The sequence below is a fragment of the Mugil cephalus genome, chromosome 20 (genome assembly GCF_022458985.1).
Source record: "Mugil cephalus isolate CIBA_MC_2020 chromosome 20, CIBA_Mcephalus_1.1, whole genome shotgun sequence".
Taxonomy (NCBI): Eukaryota; Metazoa; Chordata; class Actinopteri; order Mugiliformes; family Mugilidae; genus Mugil; species Mugil cephalus.
The window spans coordinates 18180001-18207580 of NC_061789.1; the positions used below are offsets into that span (position 1 = coordinate 18180001).

General features: G+C 41.9%; 3 protein-coding genes across 6 annotated transcripts; 2 read left to right on the forward strand and 1 right to left on the reverse strand.

The window, feature by feature from the left end:
* Positions 1 to 1369: 1369 nt before the first annotated feature.
* On the reverse strand, positions 1370 to 7323 carry si:busm1-163l24.3. Of its 2 annotated transcripts, none has more exons than XM_047570787.1 (6): positions 7216 to 7323; positions 6183 to 6366; positions 5725 to 5828; positions 2872 to 5619; positions 2248 to 2456; positions 1370 to 2142 (listed from the first exon to the last, which is right to left on the reverse strand). In XM_047570787.1, the coding sequence occupies exons 2-6, from the start codon at positions 6364 to 6366 to the stop codon at positions 2043 to 2045; spliced, it is 3345 nt and encodes a 1114-aa protein (XP_047426743.1). In that variant the 5' UTR covers positions 7216 to 7323; the 3' UTR covers positions 1370 to 2042. The 2 variants fall into 2 exon arrangements, with proteins under 2 accessions (XP_047426743.1, XP_047426745.1); XM_047570789.1 differs by having other exon boundaries at positions 6183 to 6427; positions 7216 to 7318.
* A 1165-nt stretch (positions 7324 to 8488) lies between these two features.
* phb (prohibitin) lies at positions 8489 to 12153 on the forward strand. The gene is made up of 7 exons (XM_047572543.1): positions 8489 to 8578; positions 9126 to 9219; positions 9723 to 9884; positions 10154 to 10296; positions 10863 to 10979; positions 11075 to 11170; positions 11267 to 12153. The coding sequence occupies exons 1-7, from the start codon at positions 8498 to 8500 to the stop codon at positions 11477 to 11479; spliced, it is 906 nt and encodes a 301-aa protein (XP_047428499.1). The 5' UTR covers positions 8489 to 8497; the 3' UTR covers positions 11480 to 12153.
* A 445-nt stretch (positions 12154 to 12598) lies between these two features.
* Positions 12599 to 27145, forward strand: znf652 (zinc finger protein 652). 3 transcript variants are annotated; one of them, XM_047571512.1, is made up of 7 exons: positions 12599 to 13050; positions 17154 to 17998; positions 18083 to 18660; positions 20109 to 20256; positions 20525 to 20640; positions 23245 to 23389; positions 25092 to 27145. In XM_047571512.1, the coding sequence occupies exons 2-7, from the start codon at positions 17620 to 17622 to the stop codon at positions 25718 to 25720; spliced, it is 1995 nt and encodes a 664-aa protein (XP_047427468.1). In that variant the 5' UTR covers positions 12599 to 13050; positions 17154 to 17619; the 3' UTR covers positions 25721 to 27145. The 3 variants fall into 3 exon arrangements, with proteins under 3 accessions (XP_047427468.1, XP_047427465.1, XP_047427467.1); XM_047571509.1 differs by having other exon boundaries at positions 12602 to 13050; positions 17154 to 18660; XM_047571511.1 differs by lacking the exon at positions 12599 to 13050 and adding an exon at positions 13057 to 13180 and having other exon boundaries at positions 17154 to 18660.
* The last annotated feature ends 435 nt before the right edge of the window (positions 27146 to 27580 follow it).

Consider the following 27580-nt stretch of genomic DNA (forward strand, 5'->3'; position numbering starts at 1 on the left):
CATTACATTTCCGCTTTACAGCTGATCTCGGTTCACTCAAGGATTGTCAGGAGTCGTTTTTCTTTTCCTGTGCTGCATCTGCAGAGCTTCTTGGCCCGTGCAGCGGCCCACGGGTCTGCCAAAACCCCTCTCCATACCAGCCCCTTCCCTCTGCACACGCATTCATAGAAAATAAAACATATAATTGACATCTGGAATTTGAAATTGCATGCGTTCATCTGCATGTGGAAAACAGATTAGAATCCTTTTTCCTTTTCCTTTTTTCCCTCCTTGGTTCTTTTGAGCTGAGATGCCTTTGAGATGAACTCAATCAGTGGGGCGGGTGCTTCATGTCTGGGGTTGGGGTTCAAGTGGATCTGTTGGTTCAACTTAAGACCACCCTTTCCTACTTTGGCTGCTGTCTGAGAGCTTTCCACCACAGTGAAGCTGAATTGTAAGTCATCCTGAAATGGTTTCCCAGTCATTCCAGACACTTATGCAAGAGTACTTAGCAACTCAGAGATGCACAGGACAAAACAGTGTTTAAAAGTTCAACTAAACAAAGTGGTAATTTCCTGAATTTCTTGCAGTTTTAAATTTCATAATTCACACTCAGTTTTAGGTCTGAAAAAACACAGTGAGTGTAGTACTTCCCATAGCCACTTTTCTGTCCGTCCTGACTTTTAGCTGAAGTCCCTCACAGGCACCCATAGTTCAGCTTTGAGGTGAATTTTTTATCTTATGTATGGTTTCTCAGGTCATTCCAGCAGTTTTCCTCATGTAAGAAACCACTTAATTTTGCATTGTCTAACACACAGCATCATCGATTCGCTGCACAAGTGAATTCCAAGTCCAAGTAACGGAGAGGATCTGTCAGTGGCTCATTTCCAAATTTCAGAGCCACGGCGTTCACTCATCCGCCTTGAGAACCCAAACAACCACATCTGCCTGCAGCTATTGTTTCCTTAGCAGTCCATGCAGAGATGCTAAGAAAGTACAAACCTGGCTGGACTTGTCATGTACAGTACTAGAATGCATGTTTCGTCAATCAGAAAATAAGGCATGTGTGTATGTACAGCTCACTGTCTCTTTCATATTAGTTTAGTGGTCATGTATTAGTGTGGTGTGAGGGAGGAGAATGCCAGTCACGTCAACTGGAGCCAGTCCGCTTCCCCCTGTGCCACCTGAGTCTCTGTCCTTTCCTTCAGCATGGGCACTGCCATGGCCAGCTGGTACATTCAAGAGACACCTTAACCTATCTCTGGGAATGCTTTAGAAACTCACATCCATCCTGCTACACACCTCCTGTTAGAATTCCATCTCCACTGGTCATTTTCTACAAGGCATACCCAACAGGTTGATTTCTAGAACTTCTTTTGCTCTGTTCTTCCTCGTGTCGCACTTTTTTTTTTTTTTTTCTCTGTTCGCAAACACACTTCTCGTCTCGACTTTGTTTTTTAAACCCTTTGAATTGATGCTGCTTTTGTGCTTGACTCTGGGTTTACTGCGTGGTGCCATGTTTTCCACATGGTCTTTAGAGCTTGTAACGCTTCAGTGTGTAATGTTACCATATGCCTTACATGTTTTCCAGGACTAATAAAAAAAAGCATAACAAAAAAGACAAGAACTGTGTTTTTTTTTTTAATTTATTTCTGTGCCCATTCTAAAGTGAGCAGAAAGCAAAGAGTTTATTGATTTAGATTACAATCACATAGGACGGACAGTATAAAATGTAAATCATTACAGTACTGAACACAGTGTACAAAATAAAGTGAATATTTTATCAAATAAGCTTTAACTGTAAGTAAAAAATATATATATTCAGCAATGCTATGTGGTCCCTTTCGTCACCTTTCTCATAAGAAAATAAAAAAAGTTTTTAAAAATTCTGAATATCTACAGTACAATGTCATCCGTAACTAACTAGATTTCAGTTACTGTGCTGTGTGGAGATGCAATCGAAAACCACTAATTGGCTACAAGAGACACGATCAAAATACAAATACAGTGCAAATGGCTCCAACACAGAGAAGAATACATATTCAACAACATTAGAACTTCTTCTACGTATTTTGTTCAGACTTAGCTGGTGACTCCTCAATCCCGTGAGAGGTCAAGACTTGAGACAAGCGCGTCAAGTAAGAGGAATCTGGGTAGCCGTTCCTGGGAGAAAACAAAAAGAAGACTGTTCATCAGAGATCCACAGACATGTGTTTTGTGACCTTTAGTTGCGCAGCTCTGTTAGACATCATCACTGGCCTCGCTCACCCTGATTTGCCTCCCTGGATGCTGGTCTTGTGTGGGATGCAGTCCCAGACGACCTTGGCCCTTGCGTCTTTGCTTGTCACTGTAAAGGTGAGTCCCTGCTTGAAAGCTTTCTCCAGCCTCGGCAGGAGCTTCCTCGTCTTCTCGCAGTCAGGAAGGAAGGCGTCAAATATTCCCCCTTGAAATGGACTCCCGGGAGATGGGTGACCCTCCTGAGTAGATGGGAAACAAAGACTCTAGATATTACCATCCATAAACGAAAAGCAAAGTCTTGTTCGTATGAGTACAATAGCAGCACCCTGCAGTATGATGCTTGCAGATGGTTCAAGAAACATAAAAAAATAGACACTGTTTAATAATTCCACAAAAATACACCAATGTGGCACTTTAATTTCCAGTAACATAAATCATAGCAGGCCTCTCTGAAAACAACAACAACAAAAAAAAAACATTCTGAATTTTAAATATTATTATCAGAGTATAGTAATCAGTAAAGAAGATACCATTTATGCAGCCTTTTTAATTTCATGTCTCTTAAAAGCTTAATAGGCACAGCATTGCATTGATCTTAAGGCCTGTCAGATAGAATCGTTATCAGTGAGAATAACTTTTAAGTAAGCCACTCACCCCCTGGATACCATCAGGAATGGAGTAAGTGATCTTGATAGAGCCGTCCTTGCTGTGACCTGGTATGCTGATCTGTAGTCTAGATTTGCTCATTCTGCCCTTGATGCCCGAGGGTTTGCGCTCCGTCTCCTGACAAACTCTGCAGTTGGCATGAACCTTGTCCAGGCACTTTGAGCATATGGTAGTCCCACACTTGGTTCTGGTCATAGGTGCCCCATTCTCCCCACATACACACAAGGACCCCAGGCCTCCTTGACCTGAGCTGGATTCCTCTGATGTGTTCTGGAACTCTGCCTGTTTTTGGCCTACACTGTCTATCTGGGTGGCATGGATGCTTCTCTCTTTTTCGGTCGAGGTTGTCACTGGAGCGACACCGTTCAAATGTTTGGTGCTTAAATCAATTCCTGTCGTAGAGTGGTTGACATATGGCTCGGGCGTCTGACCATCCATCTCAACTGTACTTTTAGTTTTTACTTTGTCCTTAATGACATGGTCTTTCCTTGCTAACGACTGGCTAAGAGATCCATTCAAAATCTCTTTCTCACCAAAGTCTTTTCTGTATGTTGTTTTCCATTCCTCAGTCCAACCACTTCCATCAGCTTTGCTTGTTTGGTCCTCTAGCATCACCTGGGAATTTCTGTTAAAGTGTAGACTGGCTTTGTGGTCCTCGTTTGTTTGTAAAGACGTTGGTGAATTCCACAAGGAGGTAGCTTGGCTAGATAAGTGGTGCTGTTCGGTTGTTTGGACCAAATTGCCAGAAAATACCTCCCGCAGTGTAGCACCGACCTGAGAGCACAGCTGTTGAGGACCAAGAAGAAATAAGGTCTTCTTCCATATCTGTATAGTAACCTTCTTGAAGCGGCTCTGTACCTCAGAACAACAAGCCTGTAAGGTTTCATCTGCTTTGTCGGTGACACCCAGCTCTGACAAGCGTAGCTGCTGCACAGAGAAGTCTGAACTAACTGAGTCAAACAGCCTCTGTAAACCTTTCTGACATGAACTCACTGCGGATGGGTTTGCACCTCTTAAGGTGAGAGTCATCTCCCTGGTACCTTCTGACTGACTCTCTTTCATCTGGACATCAGAAATCAAGTCCTCCACTCTGGTGCTGTAGGCTTCTTTTATGTACTGCCACATCAAACTGGAGACTGTAAGCTCTGCACTGCAGACTTCCTGTTTGTCCCTTCCTGTTTGTGTGCTAAAACTCGAAGACCTGCCCCTGGATCTGACTGTGGATGTGCTGGAATCATCTTGACTCTTCTGACCCGTAACTTGAGCCTTCTGCTGAGGCCTTCCTGAGAAACTACTGGCCCGCTTCAAGGAGGATCCAAACTCGGCAGGTGAAGTACTTCCTGACAAACTGGCCTGAGTAGTGCTGAAGGGGGATGCTACATTCTTTGGTCGAGCATCCATTAAATCTGGGCTTAGAGAGGTTTTATTCTGCATAGAGGCAGACGAAGGCATGGAATATCTCTCGGTCTTAAACAAAATGTCTCCTCCTGTATTTTGGGATCTGGAGACTGCTTCACCAGTAATCCCTGATGTGTCTGACAACACATCACGCCCTAACATTGGCCCAGAACGGGGCTGTCTACTAGGAGATGAACTTGGTCGCAAGGTGAAGTCAGTTGGTCGACTGCCTAAAATAGACAGACCTGTGTCCTTAAACCGAGGAGCTAGTTTATATTTTTTGACTCCTTCAGCTCTCCTTTCATCTTCCTCTGCCCCCATCTGGTACATTCTGTCCTCTGAGGACCCTAAAGTGGAGGATGGAGGGAAAGGGACTCTCTCTTCATCAAAATAAATTGATTGGCTTGGTTCATGCACTGGAATTCTAGGACTGGCTGCACGCTCTTTTTTATCTGTCACTTTACCATGGTCCAGAAGAAACTGCTTGGCGTCTGACACGTCACTACTGCTCCCGATAATGCAAATATTTTGGTCATCTTCATTTAGAAGAAGCTTGGGATATCTGACACTAAGATGCTGTATTGCCTTTTGTAGCTCTCCACTGGGGGACAAGATAATCTTTGGAAGCTGGGATCGACGGGTCTTAGCCTCATTCTCCTGGTAAAGCCTACTGATTGCCTTTTTTGCCAACTTCAAGCACTCCTGTTCTTCACCTCTTCCCCTCGATGCAGTAGAGAGTTGAAAAAACAGAGTGGTAACACCCTGATTTGTCATGTCCACCACCTCAACACCATACTGACTAAGGATATGCTGATATTCCTTCCGGCAGTGTTTTACCAGATACTGGAACATGTCTGCATCTACAATTAGTGACAAGTCCTCCGCTGATGTTGTAGGAAGCTGGATAGCTGCACCATCTGTCTGGCCAATACCTTCCCAGCCATAACTACCAGATGTCAGGTCTCTATTTGAACTTGACTTATACTCATCAGATGGCTTGTCAGTGAGGTTTTTTCCTCTTTGTTCTCTTTGCTTATTATGTTGCCTGCTCTGATCTTCTGTCTCCTGAGGATGCCGTGCTGTCTGAACAGACTTTGAACCACTTGAGGCAGACTGAGCGGAGTCTCTGTTTCCCACCAACTCTAGGCCTCCAGGTTGCCCTAGCAGTTGTCCTAAAGCAGCATGTACTTTGGAGAAAGTGCCTCTCACTGTACAGCATTCCTCAGAACCAATATAGTTTATCTGGACATCAGGGTGGCTTTTGCGAAGGTTTGTTAAAGCTGTGACTCCCCCAGGAAGCTGACTGTAATCAACAGTCGCCGTTAAACTTAAGATGACCTATGGTGACAGAAAAGGACAGATGATAAACACTTGTGAATTTTTTAAATTTTGCTATATATTCAGTATCTGTTACATATTTCCCAAATTTGCAGGTAACAGTACCTGATCAGGATCAAAGCTTTCACGATGCTCAGTTGCAGTGAGTTCATACGTCTTCTTGTCCACTTCCAGAATGTGCCGGCTGACTTGAATAATTCTCTGTGCCACTGTGTAGGGGGGGTGAGGGAGTCATCAGAGGGAAATCAATCAGCCCTGAGAAGCATCCTGACTAAGCGTTTTTATCGTTGGCCACTCCACTGACTTGCATGCCAACAGTTCACTGTAAATCACTGGTGACAGCAGACCTAGTGCTATACCTTGCTAATACTTTGTGAACGATTGGAATTAAATGTTGAAATCTTTAGAAAGCTTGTGAGATCCGAGCATTAATACAGTAAGTTCAATAAAAAGTATTTTCACGCGAGATTGCATCTGTAATAGAATCAATTAATTATTCAGAAAATACCCCCCTGCCTTACACTTTAAATGCAGAGACCTGAACACACCCTGACCCTACTGACCTCTGCTGTCTTCGAAGGTGATTAGAGCAGAGACAAGTGTTGCCTTGACGATGGTGACATCGTCTATTTCCCCTCCTCCATTGCAGGCTCTCAGGAAGTGGATGAATAGCTTGTCTTTTAGCCTGTCATCATCAATGTCCGTGGGCAGGCCCGTCACCCTCACAGTCCTGCCCTGTTCTGCCATCTGCTGGAGGAAACACAATCAGTGCTGCGAAGGGGAAACTGTCGAAGCAACACAAATACGTCTGCAGAAAGATGAAAGTGGTGAGAGTGAATATCGGCATGACACTGACAAAGAGCCAAAACACAACATGCCACCACGAGGCTTTTAGGATCGGGCAACCCTGCAAAGACCCCACCCTTACAAATATTCAGAGACGCATCTTTAATAATCTGACACCCTCTATTGGGGGTTACTAGGACACTACATCAACATACTAAAACATATCTATTATCAACACCAATCAAAGTATAAAACGTATTTAAATGTTTTTTTGTTTTGTTTTTTCTAATTCTGCAAAAAAAAAAAAACTGTCTTTTACCGGAAGCATCTCTGTACAATGGTAATGGTGATCAAGGTGCAGCCTATAGACCGTGACCTATACAGTCATGGTTGTGACAGATGTTAAAGTTAACGCCCCTTTATTCCCTTTCTTTCTCCGTCCCACCGTCTGTTAACCTATTTGCAAATAACTGACAGAGGCCAAACTGCCCTTATTCATTAACCGGAAGGCAGCTTATCGCACACGTCAGATATGGTACATCAAGTAAACACTATGTTTATTTGAAATCTTTTCGAGTCAAAAGACTAAGTGCTGAGCATGTACGGCTCTGCGTTGTCAAAACATGCATCTAGCAGCGAAGAGGAAGCCACATTGCAGCGCAGTGTGTCAAGGAAGTGAAAAAAATCAGACACATCTCAACTGACAATCTGCTTATCGCACCATCGACGGATCTTGTATTTGAGCATAACGTTAATTCCACGCGTGAACAAACACCTTGGTCATCTTTTAGATTTGCAACGATTACTGACCTTATAAAGGTTTGGCGGCGGGTTCTCGCTATTGTTCAAAAGATCGTCACTCTTGACGAGCCATGCAGGAAAAGTGAAACTATACACTTATTATGAGATATGCTTCCTCCTCGCTAGGGGGCGACCAAGTGTCTTTCCCTTCCCTGAGGCTATGTGTATCCTATGTGATTTATGTGCAGATGAGTCAGAGGTGAGCAGGTGTCCCTGCTGGTTTTTCTACAATTATGTACGTCTCTGAAAAACTAAGAATTCGCTCTCGGCAAAGCTGTGTCGTGTTTATTATGTGAATAGAAAATCTTAATTACTATCACCACTACTATAACTACTACAGTATAGTAATAATAACTCCAACCAAAATTATAAATTCTAACATATCATGTTATTATCATTGTTGTTTTTGTGATGGTGTTTTATTTATTTATTTATTTATGTTTTTTTTATCTAGAAAGGTGTTACAAAGTTACAACAGCAAAACAAAAGGTTGAGTAGACTACATAATCCAAAATAAATAAATTACAATGATTTAGGGCTCGGTGATAATAGAAAAAGAAAGAAAAGAACAATAAATAAAATATAAAAATTAGGCAGGAAATTTATTTAAGAAGCGACTTCGAGATTGTGAGGTCCTTGGACAGATATCATTCCAGAATTAAGGCACCAGGTTTTTGTTTGAGGACCTCAGGCAAAACAGGGTGGGCAGGGTAAGAACATCTCCAAAATACAGTGTTGATCACAAAGAATCAGTAATCAAATAATGACAACTCCAAACATTTCCTTTGTTTTAGTGCAAGGTAGCACATTATGAAAGTGTTAACATTACTGAACTGCACTATTACAAAGCTGAAGAACCAGACAATTCTTAAGAAAAAGAAGTGCAATTTCTGTTTAGTTCTATGTCTCTACATTGTGTTATGTCTACAACACTTACTCAACCTAAGAATAACAGTTACTTTTACTGGAAAAATTGCAGTTAATGTCTTCAGTGCAATTTTTGCACCTTGCAAATTCATCCTGCGGGCCAGATTAGATCCTCTGGTGGGCTGCTTTTGGAAGCTGAACAGCTTATTTCCTCAGGTTGTAAGGATGATCAATGGACTGCCCCATCCCTAAATTAACACCCTCTCTCATCACTCAACCATGGATGTGAAATAATACAGACTCAGACACAGACTATGTAACCGATGGGTGGCAGGAAAGCTACATTACACTTAATTCCAATCATTCTGACCGTAGAAGAAGAGATCTGTCGTCTGTCCAATTAGAAGCTACGTTGCTACATCCAATGCGCATGCGCAGTGAAGTAGATATTTCATGTGTTGTACGTCGTGTCCGGTGGAGGTCACAGATATCCAAGGGAACTGAGGTGAGTTATGACATGCACGCTTGTGACACTGAAAGTCATTTTAGCTCTTATAGCAGCCATTGCGGTGTGGATTTAAGACAATATTTACGTGTCATCTTTAATTAATGTTATATAACACCATCTGAGTAAGTCGAGCACAAGCAACGGCTTTGCATTTCCACCCGCTGCAGATAGCATGCGTACAGCCACCCGGCGTGCTAGTTGGATTTGGCCGACACTATATTTTTTAATGTTTAATGTACCTCATATGCCTTAATCCTAGACCTGTGTGTGTCGTAAACTCCGAGCTGCAGTTCTTGGTTTAGTCAGCTTGGCTTATCAGCTATTATTATCCATGAGTAGCCGACAAGCTAATGCTAACTGGTTAGCTATATTAGCCACAGCCTCGGCACTACTCAGCTCAAGGCCAGAGCCAACTGTCATTAGTGAGAACTGATTTAACCTGGCTTTCCGAGGACCGTCATAAACATTTAAGTGGTTTCCTTTGCGCAGGGGTAAAGTTGGTGATGTATGAAAATGTTCATTGTCTCAATTTAATTGCTCTCAGGTTTCTGTCATGGCCAAGTTATTTGAGTCTATTGGAAAGTTGGGGATTGCCCTAGCCGTCGGTGGAGGTGTTGTGAACTCCGCCCTTTTTAATGGTGAGTTCTGGTCAGACTAAATATCTTACAGTCTGGAAAATTATACTGTATTTATTTACGAAGTGGTAGTATACATTAGTATTCATTGTAGCAATAATATTACACTACAGCCCTCACTCAAACCCCTTCCATTGATATGCAGTGGTTTATGTTGATATGTTGTCATTTGTGTGTTGGATTAGTGAATGTCTTCTAAAATGTTGTGCTATTGAACTATAATTTAGTTTTGAACTAATATGCGTTGGATGTTGAAAATGAGTTTGAGCTCTTCTTTTTATTCTGATAGTCTAATTTATGTTTTTGTATATTTTACACTTTTATTTTTAAACTTATTTAAGTGCTTGTCTTGTACCATAAAGCAAAGTTATAGGAGTCAAATAGGAGTCAAATTCCTTATATGTGTACACATACTTGGCCAATGAGGCTGATTCTGATAAAAATGTTTGGCAGGTTTTAAGTTGCGTGCACCTTGTATGAGAGATTGACTATCCCTCTTGCGGCAGTTGATGCAGGGCATCGTGCCGTGATATTTGACAGGTTCCGAGGCGTACAGGACACTGTTGTCGGTGAAGGGACACACTTCATCATTCCCTGGGTTCAGAAACCTATCATCTTTGATTGCCGCTCCCGTCCACGCAACGTGCCTGTCATTACAGGCAGTAAAGGTACATGTATAATCTTCTATTTCCTACTATTAAATCTTGTGTGCATTTAAAAATAAGTAGGATTTATGCTGTATCTGCAGCATTTGAAACGTGCCATTTTTGTTTTATCATAGCAATAATAATAATGATAATGATAATAATAATATTAATTAATGTCATCCAAATATAATAAAGCTGCATGTGTTCATATTTTAATCTGTGGGAAAATGTTTTTCACTTATATGCCAGTATATACAATATGACTTACTTTTGCGCCATTCACTCCACAGATCTTCAGAATGTTAACATCACATTGCGTATTCTGTTCCGACCGGTCTCGAGCCAGCTACCACGCATCTTTACTAGTATTGGTGAGGACTATGATGAGAGGGTGCTGCCATCCATCACCACAGAGGTCTTAAAGGCTGTAGTGGTGAGTGTTGATCTTTAAGATAGTTTGTACATATGTATTCATACACACACTTGCCAGTTCTTTAGGTATCCTATAGAAAATGAATGCATTCAAATGACTCACCTGCACTGCGAATCTTATGACATTTAGCATTAGTTTGAAGTAACTGAGAGCTGTTGATTCAACTGTTTTCATTTTGGAGGTTGTGGTTTATAGTACAAATTGTGTTGTGTTATAGTTAAACATGGTTCTATTATTTTGCCAACCCCATTTTAGTCACTGATCTAGATAGAATATCAGAAACACTTTAGTGATTAATTCAGTACAGTTTTACAGCTCCACAAACTACATCCTCGAAATAGATTATCGGTTAAGTAACCACCTATCTGGCGCCGTTTCAATGTAATCTTAACATTAGAACAGTCATGAAGCTAAAATTTAGGGCAGGATTGTTCACATTGGAATGCCTTTGTTTTTACTAGTTTACCTAATAAACTGGTGATTGAGTGTAGTGTAGTGACATAATGGGTGACTGTGGGGATAAAATCATTATTTTCATACCAGACTACCATATGTCTTTCTTACAGGCCAGGTTCGATGCTGGTGAGCTCATCACTCAGAGAGAACATGTTTCTCGTCAAGTCAGTGAGGACCTTACAGAAAGAGCCTCCACTTTCGGCCTCATCTTGGATGATGTTTCACTGGTATGAAATACTATAAATAAACATTGAAACAGTGTTTGTGTTATCTTTTTGGTTGTTTCTTAACTTGACTAAACAATTTTATTGTGTACTTTCAGACGCACTTGACCTTTGGCAAGGAATTCACAGAGGCTGTTGAGATGAAACAGGTTGCCCAGCAGGAGGCAGAGAGGGCCCGTTTCATTGTAGAAAAGGTAATGTTTTTTATATACTAATCCCTAACTACTTGTGCATTTAAGTCTTTGTTGAATGAATGTTAAACCACTCTAATTGTAATTTTATCCTTTTAGGCAGAACAACAGAAGCAGGCTGCTATCATCTCCGCAGAGGGAGATTCCCAAGCTGCCTTGCTCATTGCCAACTCTCTGATGGCAGCTGGTGATGGTCTGGTAGAGCTCCGTAAGCTGGAGGCAGCCGAGGACATCGTCTTCCAGCTCTCACGTTCACGCAATGTCACTTACCTGCCCTCAGGACAGGGCACATTGCTTCAGTTGCCTCAGTGATAACATCTCGCCCCCTGTCTAACCCACTTTTGCTGTCACCATCTATTATACGGGCCATGGAAGGGGTGGTTGGAGGATTCAGTAAAGGATTCTCTCAACTTCACATACATTCCTCCCACTCTTTCTCTAACCAACTCTGGACTGGGCTCTGCTGCAGCATAGCAGAAAGGTGGGAGACAAAGTGAGAGGTCTGTGATGGATACATATATGAAGCCCCCCCTTATGTGAGAAAGTAATGGGGTTAATTGATAATCTGATTATCCATACAAGTATAGTACTTTGTTTTGAGAAGAATTGCCAAAGCAGTTAATGCTCTAACGATTCATGCTACGTTGTTTCAGAGTGAAACACATCATTATGGAAAGTAAATCATCTTACATCAAGGAAATGCGTGTGATTCCTTTAAAAGATTAGATTATAAATAACATTATTCTGTAACTATTCTCGAACCACTACACTTAAGATATAACTCACTTGGCATGGCTTATTGATAGAGGTCTTGGAAATTATTCATGGAATATATTACCACCCCATATAAATTGGAATGTATCTATGGGACAGCAGAGGTTGAAGTCAATCTTTACATTTATTGCTGTGTCTTTAGTTTGTGTGAGAAAGTGTACTCCCCATGTATCAGAAATGGCTCAACAATAAAATTGTCTTTCTACCTCCCAGTGTTCAGTCTTGTTGTCATGGACATGCAGATGAACTTAGACTTATTAGATTTTTTTTTTTTTTTTTTGCAGACTTGTTCTTCATTGTCTGTTGATGCTAAACCATGAAGCTAGATGGCATCATTGTAAATGTTTTCAGATGTATAGTTTATATGAACAATTATATACATCTGTGTTTAGCTAAACCTGAACGTGAATAGTTTAATACTCAATATATGTGTACTGTCCAATTTTTGACACTTTCCTATGAACCTTTACCCAAAAATGTATATTTAAAGAAAAAAATCTCATAGTGGAGAGATTTCTTTTTAACGACTAAGAATCGGTGGTAAAAATGGAACAGATTAATTGCGGTTTTAGAATGTGTCCTGTGAGAAGATAAAACGGTCCTCGGGGTCTTCTCATTATGATTTCATCAATCAAAGGCTTCGGCTCGGCGCGCGGGCGCGTCGTACCCCGTCTGCTTTGGAGGGAGAGACAGGATCCAGACCCAGACACGCTGCCGCGCCGCGCGCCTCCCTCCCACACACACACACAGAGAGTCGGCGGGTTGACTGTGTCGGTCTGTCTGTCGGTCTGTCTGCCTGCCTGCTTGCCTGTCTGTCTGTCTGGATGAATGCCTGGGATGAGCGCGGGACGGCGGTGGTACGCGCGAGAGCTTGGCTGGGCCACGTAGCGGGGCTGAGGAGGACGCCGGTGCGCAGGTATCTCCGCAGCCCGTACAGCGCATCGACAAATATTCTGGCACATTTTGCACACAAAGACCACTGGCACTGGCCTCTCTAAATGCACATCCGCCAAAGTAGAGGGAGGGCGAGCCAGAGAAGTGCGCGTGCAACCCTGAATCTGTGCAACTCTGATTGCACGGTCGCAAGAGGGAGGTCGCCCTCGACGGAGGTAAGACAGCAAACCGACAGCAAAATTTCGCTGTATTAGTTAATTTTTGTGCAGTTATACGAATTGACACGCGTGGCAGTTGCTGGGGAAAGCACGTACGGACCGGCGGTGGCCGGTGGCCCAAGCTACGGTGAGAATTGCCCGTGAGCTCAGCTAGCCCTGACTTTGTGACAGACTGTCGAGTTGAGTGGGTTTGCCTGTGCAGCAGTCTGGGGTTTGTTAGAACAGCGGCGCATTTTATCTTGACGACAAGGGAGATGCGTTGATAACAAAGCATGACCACGGCTTTTCATCTAGCTTCATGTGGGTCCGATAACTGTCACACTTTGCCTTCAAAATGCAGCGACGGTGTTGTGTGTGAGTGGAACGTCAATGCTAAATATCTGACGTTAATGCTAGCTTTAAGCTAACTAGCCCCAATCTGAGCCGTTTTAAGGAAAAAAAAGTGAAAGTACTCTGGCAGTTGTTACCGAATGCATGCCAGCAAACACTAGCCTTCAGGTGTTATAGCTTGTGCAATGTAGTGGGGTTGTTCTTCAGATATAGTAATCTTAAAAGCACTAAAACATTTAATGGCTGCACCTTGAGCTAATGTAGCCAAGTTAGCTTGTCATGTGTGTGCAGGTTAGTACCTATGGACTATTGCTAGCTAGCTAAGTAGCCTAAGTTGGCCAGGCCTGCACAACATTACTGATGTCCGCTGTACAATGTTGCCTTTTTATTTTAACCCTTTCTTTGCTTGGAACACCATTCAGCATCAAACCTTACAGCTTGAAATATATTGCATTCACCGAGATGGAACATTTCCTAAGATTGTCTACATTCACTTTGTAATCTCGTCTGTCAGAAATGGTAAGCTTGTTAGAGCCTCCCCCATATTTGTATTTTAGTCACGCTTTACTCCAAATCAGTTTAAACTAATTAATAAGGAATGATCCCGTGTTATGTTTACTTATTTGGATAGGAGGCAGGGGATTGCAGTTTCTATTTTGTGCTGTAAAAAAAAAACTTGTAGGAGAGACAGGAGCTGACATATTACTCGCCCACTTTTCTGTAATGTGTCATATGACATATACTATATCACAAACCACAGATAATGCTCCAAGACCCGATTACGAGCTTGAGGGCCAAATACCTACAGAGGCATGGAGAACCCCTGCAGTGCACCACACAGTGAGCTGGTTAAGGTCTTATGAGTTTGGACAGAGTGAGGAATGTGAACCCTCACACGGTCCTCCACAAGCTGCGAAGGGGAAAGCTCATTAAAGTCTGGGCTTGAGAGGGTGCATGGATTTGAGTAGCACTCCCGTGGAATGAGAGGTAAACGTGACGCATTTTGACTTCAGAGGTCTCATCTGCTTTACTGTCACAGTTCATCCAAGCACTTGTGAACATGTGCACCTTTAACGGCTGCTGGTTTGAGCGTTGTTTAGGACCTTCGCAGTTACACTCCCATCCTGTGTCATATAAATCTGAAGCCACAGTAGCACCTATCCGTTATATGACTGGGTTTGTGGCTTACCCTATATGAAATTAGTTTTGGTTTCTCATGTGTCTGCAGGATGATTGACGAAGGCTATAAATTCGCCACTGCTGCAGAAACTTTGATTTCTTGGCAGGCTTGTCAGAGCATTAGTAATGCTTTGGATTACTGAAATGTGCTGTCAGAGAGACGTTCATTGATGCACTCTCTTCTTTTTTTTTCATCAGGGTGCAAAGTTCATCTTTGAAAGCTGTCCAAACTATAAAGTATTCGTCAATGATCTTCATTTCAATATGTTTGACCTCCAGATCTAACAAAATGATTGTGTAGACGAATTATCAGTGATTTTGAGAAGTGTGCGCTCCACTTCATTCCCACATCAAAGGTCTGCATTATTTCACAGTGAGTGAAACCCCAAAATGACTCATCGCGATAATGATAAGCGGGTGGATGGATTTTACTCTGTACGGGTTGCATAACCACACACTGTTTATTTGCACATGTGAGTTTTTTGATCGTTTTCAGTCCGAGTTTAGCACTTTTGATTAGTTTTATTTTAGGAAAATAATATTAACCACATCCCGGAAGTCAGACGTTCTATGTTCGTTCAAGCCCATAAACATGTATTTTAAATGTATATTTTAAAATGGGCGAACCAGCTGATTGGATGTCAGTTTCAGGCGTTTTTCTTGTCCAGTTTATATTGCTCTGTCATCTAGACAGGATAATCTACGAGGCTTTGTGTCTAGGACAACCATGTGAGTTGAGTTGCTCTGTCAGTGCCCTCCCCTTGTGGTCTTAATGCTCTCAGAGCTGCTGTCCAATTCTCAGAAAGGATCAGAGTCAGCATGCACAGGAAGACAGGTGTGTCTTACATGTTTGAATAATGCACAGAAATGAAACTGTCATAAGTGCTTGCAAACTGAGGTAGAACCAAATTAAGTGACATGAAGACTCTTAGATGTACCAAGACAAATTATCACATTTACTGAGACTCAGTTACACCAGGATTTATACTGTGTGTTTAGGTACATGTTGAAAAAGTAGATAAAGAACAAATTGTGAAAAAGTAAGAGAATTTAAGCTGTTGACATATGTTATTTGAAATATTTTTATTATTATTATTACAGATTATTTTGAGTAGGTGCAGCTTCTCTTTGGTCTAAATTAGAGGTAAGAGAGACTGAACCTGCAATAATACAGAATAAGCAAGTGTTTTGCTTGCTCTCTATTAAATGTTCTTGTGCCTGAACCTCAGAACTAATTATCATCAGTAACTGTGATTGTAATTGTTAGAATAATCACTTATTGTGTTTACCTTAATTATAAAGCTAAATTCCCTCATTTGCAAACTTTTAGCCCTTATACTTACATTCTCACTCTGTGTTAATTGTGGCTATAAATTAAAAACTAAAACAAAGCGGACTTCATGGAATGAGGTGGCGGTGTCTCAGTATGCAAGTCTCTCTCTGCCTTTTTGTGTTTTCCTTTGTAGACAGTTGAGCGTCAGTTGTTTAAAGAATAATAAGCTGTTTGTGGAGACGCAGAGGAGAGGATGTTTGTCGTCTCCAAGAAAGGAAATGTTTTTTTGTTTTTTTTTTTTTGCTTATTGCTCAGAGAGGTTATGTAGTGAGAGACCTGCCCTGGTGCACGCTCAGAATGGCTAGTAAGGTGTAAGGTTGTTTTAGGTCATCCAACTGTCAGCCAGGGGAACCACCCACGTACATGTTTACAAAGGCCAGGAATATACAAATGCTGCAAAAGTCCTAAAGTGATACGTAGCTGTTTGTTAGTTTTTCTCGAAGAAGTAAGAATATTACTGTACAGTAGTTTACCGAAAGTGCACTGGTAAGGCTTTGCTGAAAGGTTGAAATAGAGTTTCCTGTGGTTGTATTTGCAATACAAGCTACTAAGCTGTGGTTACACTACGCTCTAACAGTCAATGGGAGGTTTGTGCATGTGTGAAGTTTAAAACAAAAGGCAAACTTATGTTTAAACTGTACTTTTCCATCAATTTGTGTTGAATTGTCTTGTTTCCAGAAAGACTAACGACATTACAGGTTTTCACTTTTGCACTTGTTTATTTCTTGTTTCAAGATGCAGATAATTGATATCGTAGATATTATAGATTGCGTCTTTGTTTGTGCAAAGATCATTGCAACTCATATTGTTCTACCAACAGGTTTTGCTGTTTTCAGTCTAATGTAACTGTAAAATATGTAAGAAGATATTTTACTTCATTTCAGTACTTTGTCTTGTTGTTGCTTAGTTGTGGTGAATGTGTATTAAATAAACATGATGCACAGTGATGTGTCATTCTAGAAAGCAAACACTCTCTGATATATTTTATATAGAGGTGTTTCACTTGTGGTCTAAAAATATTTAGCGTGCTCAGTTGGTGAAATTGAATTCTCTCTCATCACTTTGTGAAAGCTGTGGTTTCGACTCCTACACACGACACTGAAACAGTTGTGGGTGAATGTGGCACTTACTGACTTACTTGACAATATGGCTGTTGTTTCAGGTCACAGACCCTCTAGTGACTCAAAGCAGCCGAAGAGCTCCTTTTTTCTTATCTCATCTATATTCCTCCCCGTCTCTTTTCTGTTTTGTCTTACAGGTAACGCACAGTAAATGGCTGTACCAGACACAGAGGTCCTCACAGAATTTCATTGTATGCTGTTGAGCTGCTCTGCAGTTTGACGTCCCCAGCACTCTACAGGGCAGCCGCCCTCAGAGAAACTGAATCTGAGAACTGTCACCAACTCCAGTAATTACTGAAGTGGAACTTAGCTTTACATGCAATCCGAGCCTTTCATTTTGCATTCTGAATTTTAAGCATATGGAACAAAATTTGGAACCGATTGTATGTCGTTCCAACTGCGTTTCTTACCTTGGAAAGCATGGATGCTCTCTTTGAATCAGGTTGACAGTCTCTCACCTCATCCCCTCCTTCCTGTCACTTCAACCAAAGGAAGGTGGGGGATTGGTGTGGCGTCCCCTGCCCCTCCTTGTAGGGTAGGCTAGTCTACATAACCCTTATTCTCTTGCTTTGCCGTGTGCACCTACCAACTCCATCCTTCCCCATGAAATCCTGCCAGAGCCTCAAGGAGGAGGTTTCCGTCCCTAGCCTTGGCGGGATGTCACAGGAGGAAGGACGTAGGGCGCCGGTGTCCCAGTCCTATTTTCACTCTACGAACCCAGACCTGGACCTGTCGGGAAAGCTTTACAAGAGGGAGGTTGGTGGCAAGCCTTATTCTGTGTTAGTGGACAATAAAATGGCAGCCAAGACTTCCATTGATCAGAACATTGGTTCCATTCAACATGTGGCTCCACAACAACATCAGCAGTATTTCAGAGAGGTAGCTGGCCAGGAGGTGGGGACGCAGGGGTCACAAGCAGGAAATGAGGGATCCTCTGATGACACTGAAGATGAAGAGGAAGATGAGGAGGAGGAAGAAGAAGGTGAGGATGGTGAGGACGGCTTTAAGCGGGAGCAGATCATTGTGGAGGTCAACCTGAACAACCAGACACTTCATGTATCCAAAGGTGATAACAAAACCGGAACCACAGCCGAGGACTCGGAGAGAGCTGGCAGCGACGATGACGACGACGACGACGATGAGGAAGAGGAGGAGGAGGAGGAGGAAGAAGACGAGGAGGAGGAGGACAGCCCCGATGAAGAAGAGGAGGAAGATGATGAGGAAGAGGAGATTGAAAGTCAAAGAACACGCTCAAAGAGAACCCGTCGTGGGGCTAGTAGCACAGCAGCTCCCAGCCAGCCACGGAGGAAGAGCCTCAGAACGGCTCTGAGCACCACCACCGCTGGAATGACCACCAGGGGACGGCGGAAGCGTATGGAGCCTCAAAAGAACAAACGCAGGTCAACCAGGTCAGCGCCCTCCTCTGCTGGTACCGCAGCGATGGGAGGCAAAGCAGAGATGGAGGAGAAGGAGATGCTGGCGTGTGAAAAGTGCCCTCGAGTGTTCAACACGCGCTGGTACCTGGAGAAGCACATGAATGTCACACACAGACGAATGCAGATTTGTGACAAGTGTGGCAAGAAGTTTGTCTTGGAGAGTGAGCTAGCCTTACACCAGCAGACTGATTGTGAGAAGAACATCCAGGTAATATCTCTTATCACATAAATCAATTTAGATAAATGTAACAGATTCATTTGTTTCTTCATTCAGTGCATTATAATTTATCCCCACTACTGACTGCAGCCGTAGCATTTCATGTTACATTTCCGTTACATAATAATGAGATTTTCATTACGCAAATGAGATTTGTATTTGGACAAAGAAAAAAAATCTAAATTGTGCATAGAAAAAAAATAGTTACATTTTTTTGTTCTCCACAGAGGCATCTGTGCTGTCATTGAAAATATTTCAGTCAAGCGTGCATGTTGCAGTTTTACTTCTGTAAAACTGAAGTGCATTAACACACATCAGTACTCATAGGTTGCACAGCTCCTTTGAATAGCTTAATTTAGCTGGTGTTTTGCTTGATCCTTAGATACTTGTAAGAAAAAGTTTCAAATACCACAAAACTATCTGAGTTGTGAATGTGAGGACAGCAATAACCAAATTAAATGCTATTTTGGTATAACCTTTATGTCTCAACGTCATACAGATACAGAGCTTTTAACTGTTAAAAGCGTTTTTCCTCAGCCATATTTTCCAGCAAGTTTGTCACATATGATACACGAATGAATATCTTTATTTTATGAATTGGTTCAGAATACTTATTGGGGGCAAAGTTCAGTCACGAAGTTCATTAATAGCTTCATGACTGAGCCAGCGTTCATGGCTGAGATAAAACGACGTACATACAACTGGTTCTACAAGGCTTCATCAGTTGTATGGTGGTGGGGAAAAAAGAGAAACACTGTTGAGGAAAAACTCACATGATATCTTAGCCAGCATTTGCTCAAAGGCATGAAGGAGATTCTAAAAATAACTGGAAGAAGTCTCTTTGAGCTGATGAGACCAAAATATAAAATAATAATATTTTTTTTCTTATAAATTGCTGTTCTGTCTTGCGTATTGTGATGATACTTGTCTTCGTTAGACTCTGCAGTGTGTGAAATAACCAATAGCCATGTTAGAACTGGATTATTTTTCAGAGAGGCTTAAACCCCAACTATTAATCTAGAGAATGGCTTTAAAACAATTTGATGGACAAATCAGAGAACTCAGTACAGAATTATGTGTTATTTTCAAGGGGAATTCATTAGTTTCCTTTACATAAATGTTAACAGGATTGTTTTTATGTCAACACTTATCTTGATCTTATTTATCTTAATAATAAATAGTTTTATAATGTGATTTTTTTTTCAGCACAATTAACTGATCAGTTTAAAGGTTATCTTTGTTTTTCTTTGCTACAGTCATGACCCGTTGCCACCAGAAGATCTAGTCCAGAGGAATTTCAGCAAATTCCTCTGGCTTTGCTGATTTCGTTTTCCTCCAGCAGAGGGAGCTGGAATATAATGAAACCGTTTTTGCCAAGTGTAACCAAAAAACAGGATCCTTAATGTTAACATTATTGTTCTGCTTTTGTGTGTTCTCAGTGTGTCTCCTGCAATAAATCATTTAAGAAGCTGTGGTCACTGCATGAGCACATTAAGATTGTGCACGGCTATGCAGAGAAGAAATTCTCATGTGAAATCTGTGAGAAGAAATTCTACACTATGGCTCATGTCCGTAAGCACATGGTTGGTAAGTTGGGGGCCTTTTTTCATGTCTTCCCTCACCTGGATATCTGTGGGTGTGAGCCACCATACAGATTTTAGTCCAGTACAGTTGAACCACAGCACATTCCTGTTTTGTATTACATGTTATTTATTTAAATTTTTTCAGAGACCGGCCACAATTAGACTCTTAAAAATTAATAGTCATCAATTGTTTCTATTTATTCACCTGTATCCAATTTGAAATCTGTTGTATTTGGTTCTCTCAGTGTTTTTTTCTTCTCTCTTTCATTCAGCTCACACTAAGGACATGCCTTTTACCTGCGAGACATGTGGAAAGTCATTTAAACGCAGCATGTCTTTAAAAGTTCACTCACTCCAGCATTCTGGAGAGAAGCCCTTCCGTTGTGAGGTGAGGTGCAAACACTTTGGTGCTTTTGTTGTGACATAAAATCCAGCGATGGGTTGAGGTGTAAATGAGACTCATTGGAGTTTGTAGCCAGGTGTTAAAAATGGTGACCAGACACACAGACTAAAAACTTTTCAGAGGCAGAACAACCAGAACAGTTTTTGGAAGTTTGTTGTGCTGTATGTAGTCTGACTTTCAGTGTGATCTCACATCTATACAGTATGTGTATATATGGTACATGTATTGTGAAAGGTGGAAGAGGAGGAATTGTACAGCGCAATGTGGTTTGTCCTGATCTGTCTGTTTTGTTTTGTCCTGCTCTCTCTGTTTTGTCTATTTTGAAATGTTTGTTTCAAGGTCAATGTTCATTTCACATAACATAGAAGACGTAAATGCTGACCCGTTTCTAAAATAAACGCTCTAAATATCCTAAATTCCACAACTGAATGACAGGTTACTCCCAGTATGCACATTTTAATCCATCTTCCTGCTCAAACCACTTACAGTCCTCCAGAATTCAGTATTTCTTTTTTTAATAGGTGAGAGAGGTATGTTTTCATCTTGGAGCTTGTGGTTTCTAGTACTGTTGAGTAGTTGTGTCGACTATTATAACCAGGGGTGTCAAACCTGTTTTAGTTCTAGGGCCACATACACCCCACTTTGATCTCGAGGGGACCAGATCAGTAATACAATAGCGCATTAACCTATAAATAACGACTACTCCAAATATTTTCATTTGTTTTAGTGCAAAGAAGTGAGTTATGAGTGTTTACATTTAATGAACTGCACAAAGCCTGTAATGAATCAGAATTACTTTATTGATTCCAGGGGGAAATTACTTTTCATTACAGCAGCTCCCACTCAAAGTGTACCAGTGTTAAGGACAAAGACCAATGTAGGCAATAAGAATAAGTAAGAGAATGTAAATAAAATGTAAGAAATATAACAACCAGACATTTCTTAAGAAAAAGAAATGAAATTTCTGTATAGTTCTCAGTGTTGTGTTATGTCCACAACTCTTACCAAACCTCAGAATAGCAGTTACTTTGTTGGAAAATTTGCAGTTAATGTCTTCAGTGTCCTTTTTACACTTACAAATTTTTCCTGCGGGCCAGATTAGACCCTCTGGTGTGGACTTTATTTTTGACACCTGTGATTATAGCGATTAAATTCCATTATTTGACGACCAGACTGTTAAACCACAGCAGCACAAACTACATCCTCCAAAATGATCATACAGTTCAATTACCACCTTCTTGAGACTATTTCAACATAATAAAACATTAGAACAGCCATGAAAGGTGAGATTTAGTGCAGGACTGTTATATTACAATTAATTTGTTTTCACTTGTGTACCTAATAAACTGGCAAGTGAGTGCATAGTGACTGACCGTAAGCCTAAAATCCTTATTTTCCTTAACATGCACATATAAGTATAACCAGCAGTCATGCTTTTCTTCTTCAACATAATGAATTTAGAGCTGAATTCAGTACTGAAGTGTTGGGACGCCCTGTCTCTATGAAAGGACATTACAGTTTCAATGAATTTCTCATTGTATAGCTGAAAAGCAGCCTCGAGGTAGTGTTCACTCATGAGTTTCTGCAGACAAACATCAGTGGCATGTGGTTTGTGACTAACTGAAAATAGGTGGCTAATTCATTTGACATATTCCAGAGGGTGGTCACCCTCTCTGTATTTTGAACCTTCAGCCGAATTTGTACAAAGGAGCTAAAGTCAAACCATGTCAAATATTAGAGAACCACACGTACACAGTGCTCACCAGTTAACTGGGGCATAACATGAATGCAGAACTAAATGTTCTCTGTAGCCTCTGGCCCCTGTGGAATGCATTTCGTTATGTTATGTGTCAGAGTTTTCAAGTTTATTTTTGCTCAGTTGGAGTTCTTTACCCCCACCCAAAGCCTTGTAATGTCCAAAATCTTGAATATATAGCACACGGAGAGAACATGTGTTTGGGTGGAGCAGCTCTAATTAAATGTACTCCTACCCTGTAGTATGTAATTATGTGCCTGTTAAATGTATGTAAAATATAGGCTGCTTTCATCTTCAGTGTCACATGGACACTGCTAGATTTTTCCCACAGATATTTATTTAGTGAGGTGGTGCCTCTCAGATTATAAATACCTCTTTTTTCAGGAAAAAAACTGAGCACACATGTGGAGTTTCTACATGCACCCAAATAATAGCAGCCCGTATACATTAGTTACATGACAACAGTGTACATATGACATAACTGTGCTTTTTGAATGTTGGACGAATGCGCAGCCCAAAGCCTTTAAGTATCAAGGGACTGATTTGACTAAGAAACAAAAAAAAAATTATCAAATATGAGAAGCTTGTTTTGAATAGTTTTGACCTTGTCAAAAGAAACACTTCATTTTTAAACCATTTTCCATAAGTTGACATGTTAGAAAGAGAAGCATATGATAGATGTTTAGTCTAAATCAGAGTCTAGGTTCCTGTGTGTCTGCCCAGATGTGTTTTTTTTTTTTTTTTTTGGTTGTTGTTTTTTTTGTGCATGCCCTAGTTCTGCTGACCCCGTGTGTCTGCATGTTATCTGAACGCCTCTGTTGTCTCTGCTGTAGAACTGTGATGAGCGGTTCCAGTACAAGTACCAGCTGCGCTCCCACATGAGCATTCACATCGGACACAAGCAGTTCATGTGTCAGTGGTGTGGCAAAGACTTCAACATGAAACAGTATTTTGATGAGCACATGAAGACGCACACAGGTGAGACATGAGTGCAGCTCTTTGGTGGACTCCTGCTCAGGAAAAATCAGCGAGGAACAATTGTTCCGTTTGTCCTTTTTACCCTGAGAACCCTGCAAGAGGAAACCAGGGCAAGACCTTTTTGACAGAAGGTTTTCCATGAATCCCAGAAAATGTGAGAAACTAGGTTTAAAATTGGATCGTGGTGTCTCCAGTAAATGCGTCAGTTGGCCAGATGAAAGCCTCAGGACAGATGCATGTATACAGAATTTTTTTAGCACTCGTTTTCTCTAATCTAGATGCGATGCTTTCTTCTAATTGATGGTTAAAGTCTAGCACACTAAAAGAGAAACATAACTAGAACACACTCTTTACTTTGTTGAAAACAGAGGCTGTAAATTTCAGGTTCTCCTTCCATTTTTACAGTCTCACAAGAGTAAATTAACAAAAGTTGCCTCAGCTGTTGTGTCATGGCATGAAGTAAAAAATCATGCGAGAGTTCAGCGTTTGTTTATTTTTTTACATCTCCTATTGTTTCATTTGTACAATCCTAATTAAAAGTAGCTGTTACACTATGAATATCAAGCAACCACTTTAATGTCTTTATCTCAACTACATTATCACAAAAAAAAAAAAAGATTTTGTGTTAATCAGATGTAAGGTTTTAATTCTGCCTGTTCTTGAAAGCTTTGCTGAACAACAATGTTCCACCGTGTACTCCCTTAAAAGGAAATATATGGGGTGTTGCCAAGATGAACATTATAGTGGTAGGAGCTGGAGACTTCAGCCAGTTTATGTAATGAGAGGGGCACTCTACTTCAAAGAAGAGCCTTGCATATATAGCGGCTCATAATGACTAGTCAGACATGCTGTATTACATCCCTCAGATTTCTGTCTGTATAGCATTGCTATTTGAAGACCAAACTGAGCAGTGATGCCTGCACGTCCCTGACTGTTTTTTCTGTATCCGTGCCTGTCGTGGGTGGACACACCGCACTCCGTTGGCCTTCACAGTTCTATTTGTGATGTGTAATTATGCTACCCTCTCCTCTCCCTGCTCCTACCAACCAATTTAGCCTCCTAGAGGAGGAGACACACCCAGACGTTCTCTGTAATAGGCAGTGCACATGTTAAACACCCAAAGTCTGCCTCGCTGCACACAGATTACATTCACTCACAAGGATTCATGAAAAATCTAACAGTTACAGAAGGCTAGCACATTAGCTGTCACCTTTGGATCCTCATTTTGCGTGAAGGAGCTTCACACATAACATGCCAGAATAAGGCATTTAGAGAGCCCTTCAGCAGCCTGTTAATAGATGGCTGTGTGGGTGGTAGCAGGCACTTTCAGCGGCTCCATGGAGGGATGTTAATGAGAGCGGCATTCCAACGGAGCTGCTGTTGTTCACTTTCACATCTCCTCTCCTCAAAGTGTGAATTGTAATAGCTTCCTGCGGTGTGGGCGGGTTGACAGCAAAGACCCCCAATTCAAGATGGCAACGTATTTGCATTTTTTAAAGAGAGCTGTTACTTTCTGAAAAGGGGAAAAAAAAGTTAACTTTGTTGAATGGAAAGCTTCAATCAGCTGAAAATTGTGGTAACCATCTCATTTGAAACCTGATTGATAGTCGTTATTATCTCTCAGTACTACATCTTCTCATCTTTTAATTGTTCGAGTACGTCTTCCTCACGCGTTGGTCTTTTATTTCATTAATCTGTGCAGGAGAGAAGCCTTTTATTTGTGAGATCTGTGGGAAGAGCTTCACCAGCCGGCCCAACATGAAGCGCCACCGCCGCACCCACACAGGCGAGAAGCCGTATCCCTGCGATGTCTGCGGCCAGCGCTTCCGCTTCTCCAACATGCTCAAAGCACACAAAGAGAAGTGTTTCCGGGTCACCAGCCCCGTCGTCCTGCAGACGAGCGGCCCGACCGTGCCTGTCCGCATATTTGCCAACGCCTTCTCCTCCTCCTCTTCTTCCTCCACCTCTGGCCCCGGGCCCTCAGCTGCCACCCCGGCCACCACCTCAGCGTCCTTGGGCCTCAGCCCCACGGGAGGCCCCATTCCTACTCAAGGCCCCGTGGGACACACATTTGCCCACGTGCAGCTCCACTCGACGCCCGCTCACCATCATCCCCACCCCTCAGCGACCCAACAGCACCTCTCAAACACAGCTCAACACGCCCCGCCCCATCCCCACCACCACCTGGCAGTGCCCCCCGTCTCTCACCTCCCCCCTCCCCCAGCTCTTTTTAAGAGTGAGCCCTTAAACCACTGTGGGCACGAAGACAGCAGCTACCTGCACCACATGGCCCCTCCCGACAAAGGCCCCGGAGCCCCTCAGCACCACTGAACTGTGCTTGAGGTCTGCAGGCCAGCACCAGACCGCGCCTTGTTCCCTCTCTTCTCCTACTCCTGCCTCAGTTGTTAAGTTGCAAGGCATGTCTACGGAAGAGGTTAGCAGAGATAGTAACGTGTGTCTACACAGGAGGTTTTGGAAGTGCTCAGAGCCAGACACACAAGCACTGCATAAAATGCAGAGAATCAACTTGAAGCATAAAACATACAGAGCCCCAAGCCTGTGTTGACGGTTTGATTTCTAAAAATGAATGTGTTCTGCTGAAGCTTGAGATGGGGGACTGAAATACGAAGCTGAAGCGCTTTCTGTGTAGACATGCCACAATACAAGGATGCTCCTGTCAAACGAGTAAATGATTCAAGCTAAAGATTCATGCACCCTCAGTGCACACATCATTTAATTAAGATCCCTACTTAGACAAACCCCACGTCCACTGACAAAGATTTTTACAGCCTCTAGAAATTCCCTCCTGAACATTTTCTGCTGCAGAAAATGGCTTTAGTGTGAGTTCTCTATCTGTACATTGATGGGTGTAAACTATCTCTTTTTCCTCAAACGCTACTGATGGAAGCTGACGTGCATTACCTGGGCTTCATGGATCCTCAAAGATCAGTGTCCTCAAACTGTCCTCTCTGTGACTAAAGTTTGAACATTGGCCAGGGCTTAAGCTTTCTGTGCAGGTCCTCCCCATAGCAATACTCCACCTGTCCTCCTATTTGTACTGCAGAGCCCTGGGCTCCACCGAAATGTTTATTGAATGTTGTAACTGGTTCTTTCTGAGCCTTTCTGTGTCCAAGACTGAGGCTTTCTGTCAGAGAGGCAACAGCAGTAGTGCAAGATGCAGTGCCATAGGTTACAGTAAGAAGGAGGGGAGGAATTTTTGTAAAAGACATTGGAAAAAGATTTTGTATAATGGTGCTTTCCATTCCAGTACATAGAATATTTCTTAATTTTACTTTTCCATTTGACTTATAAAAGTATGAAACAACAACAATGTATTGTATCATAAAGAACACGTCTGCCAGGCTGACTTTTCTACAGTGGGTTTGAGTTTTGACACTTTGTGATCAAGACAACTCTTGTTATGCAGGACATGCCCTGGAACCCTCACACTTATTCAAGCACATACAAAGATAAAAAGACCGTCTGGTCACTGATTTACTTGCTGTGATCAGAGCCACCTCAGCTTTCAGTAGTGTTGGTCAACAGATGCTTTTAGATAATGGATGACTGTCAAATACTGCCACTGTGAGGGGCCAAACACATGGCCCCATCAGGATTTACCCCACCTCCCTTCGCTGCTGTCGAAACAATACGGGTTACCATGTTAAAGGTCATTTAACACTCACAGTATACACACCTGGGACCTTTTTTCCTCAAAGTTCTTAACAGGAAATTATGCATATTCCTCTCAGCCTATATTCCACGGTTTGGTGTGGGGTGTTCTTGTAATGTAAAGGTTTGTTTTTGACTTTCATCGTACTGGCATACTTGGATCCACACAGGCAAACGCGTGTCTAAACCTGTTGAATGTTGCCTACGCAGAATGATGGCTGATGAGTCATCCACATGTGTTTTTTTTTCTGTTTGTTTTTTTTTTTAATGTTCTCAGATCATTTGCTGAGTTTTAAGCTAATGAATGGTTCTGTCTTGTAGATATACTGTTATTAGCACATGATAGGAAACGTCAGGATGGGCAGTAGTCATCACGTATAGATAGAATGTGTGCGATCAAATCAGCGCAAGAAATTACATTAATCGATGTAATGGCTAACGGTGTGAATGTTGTTTGGTTGACAAGAAGAAGTGGCTGGTTAGGATTTTATCATGAATGTGGATTGCTTGGCTTGTTAC

What these genes read in the sequence shown, in the direction of transcription:
- si:busm1-163l24.3 (XM_047570787.1), bottom strand. Translation starts at nt 6,366, where the DNA reads ATGGCAGAACAGGGCAGGACTGTGAGGGTGACGGGCCTGCCCACGGAC. An exon ending in CACCTTCGAAGACAGCAGAG is followed by an intron (nt 5,829 to 6,182) that starts GTCAGTAGGGTC and finishes CCCCCTACACAG; the next exon opens with TGGCACAGAGAATTATTCAA. An exon ending in TTCCTGATGGTATCCAGGGG is followed by an intron (nt 2,457 to 2,871) that starts GTGAGTGGCTTA and finishes CCATCTACTCAG; the next exon opens with GAGGGTCACCCATCTCCCGG.
- phb (XM_047572543.1), top strand. Translation starts at nt 8,498, where the DNA reads ATGCGCATGCGCAGTGAAGTAGATATTTCATGTGTTGTACGTCGTGTC. An exon ending in GAACTCCGCCCTTTTTAATG is followed by an intron (nt 9,220 to 9,722) that starts GTGAGTTCTGGT and finishes CTCTTGCGGCAG; the next exon opens with TTGATGCAGGGCATCGTGCC. An exon ending in TGTCATTACAGGCAGTAAAG is followed by an intron (nt 9,885 to 10,153) that starts GTACATGTATAA and finishes TTCACTCCACAG; the next exon opens with ATCTTCAGAATGTTAACATC.
- znf652 (XM_047571509.1), top strand. Translation starts at nt 17,620, where the DNA reads ATGAAATCCTGCCAGAGCCTCAAGGAGGAGGTTTCCGTCCCTAGCCTT. An exon ending in ATTGTGAGAAGAACATCCAG is followed by an intron (nt 18,661 to 20,108) that starts GTAATATCTCTT and finishes GTGTGTTCTCAG; the next exon opens with TGTGTCTCCTGCAATAAATC. An exon ending in GCACATGAAGACGCACACAG is followed by an intron (nt 23,390 to 25,091) that starts GTGAGACATGAG and finishes TAATCTGTGCAG; the next exon opens with GAGAGAAGCCTTTTATTTGT.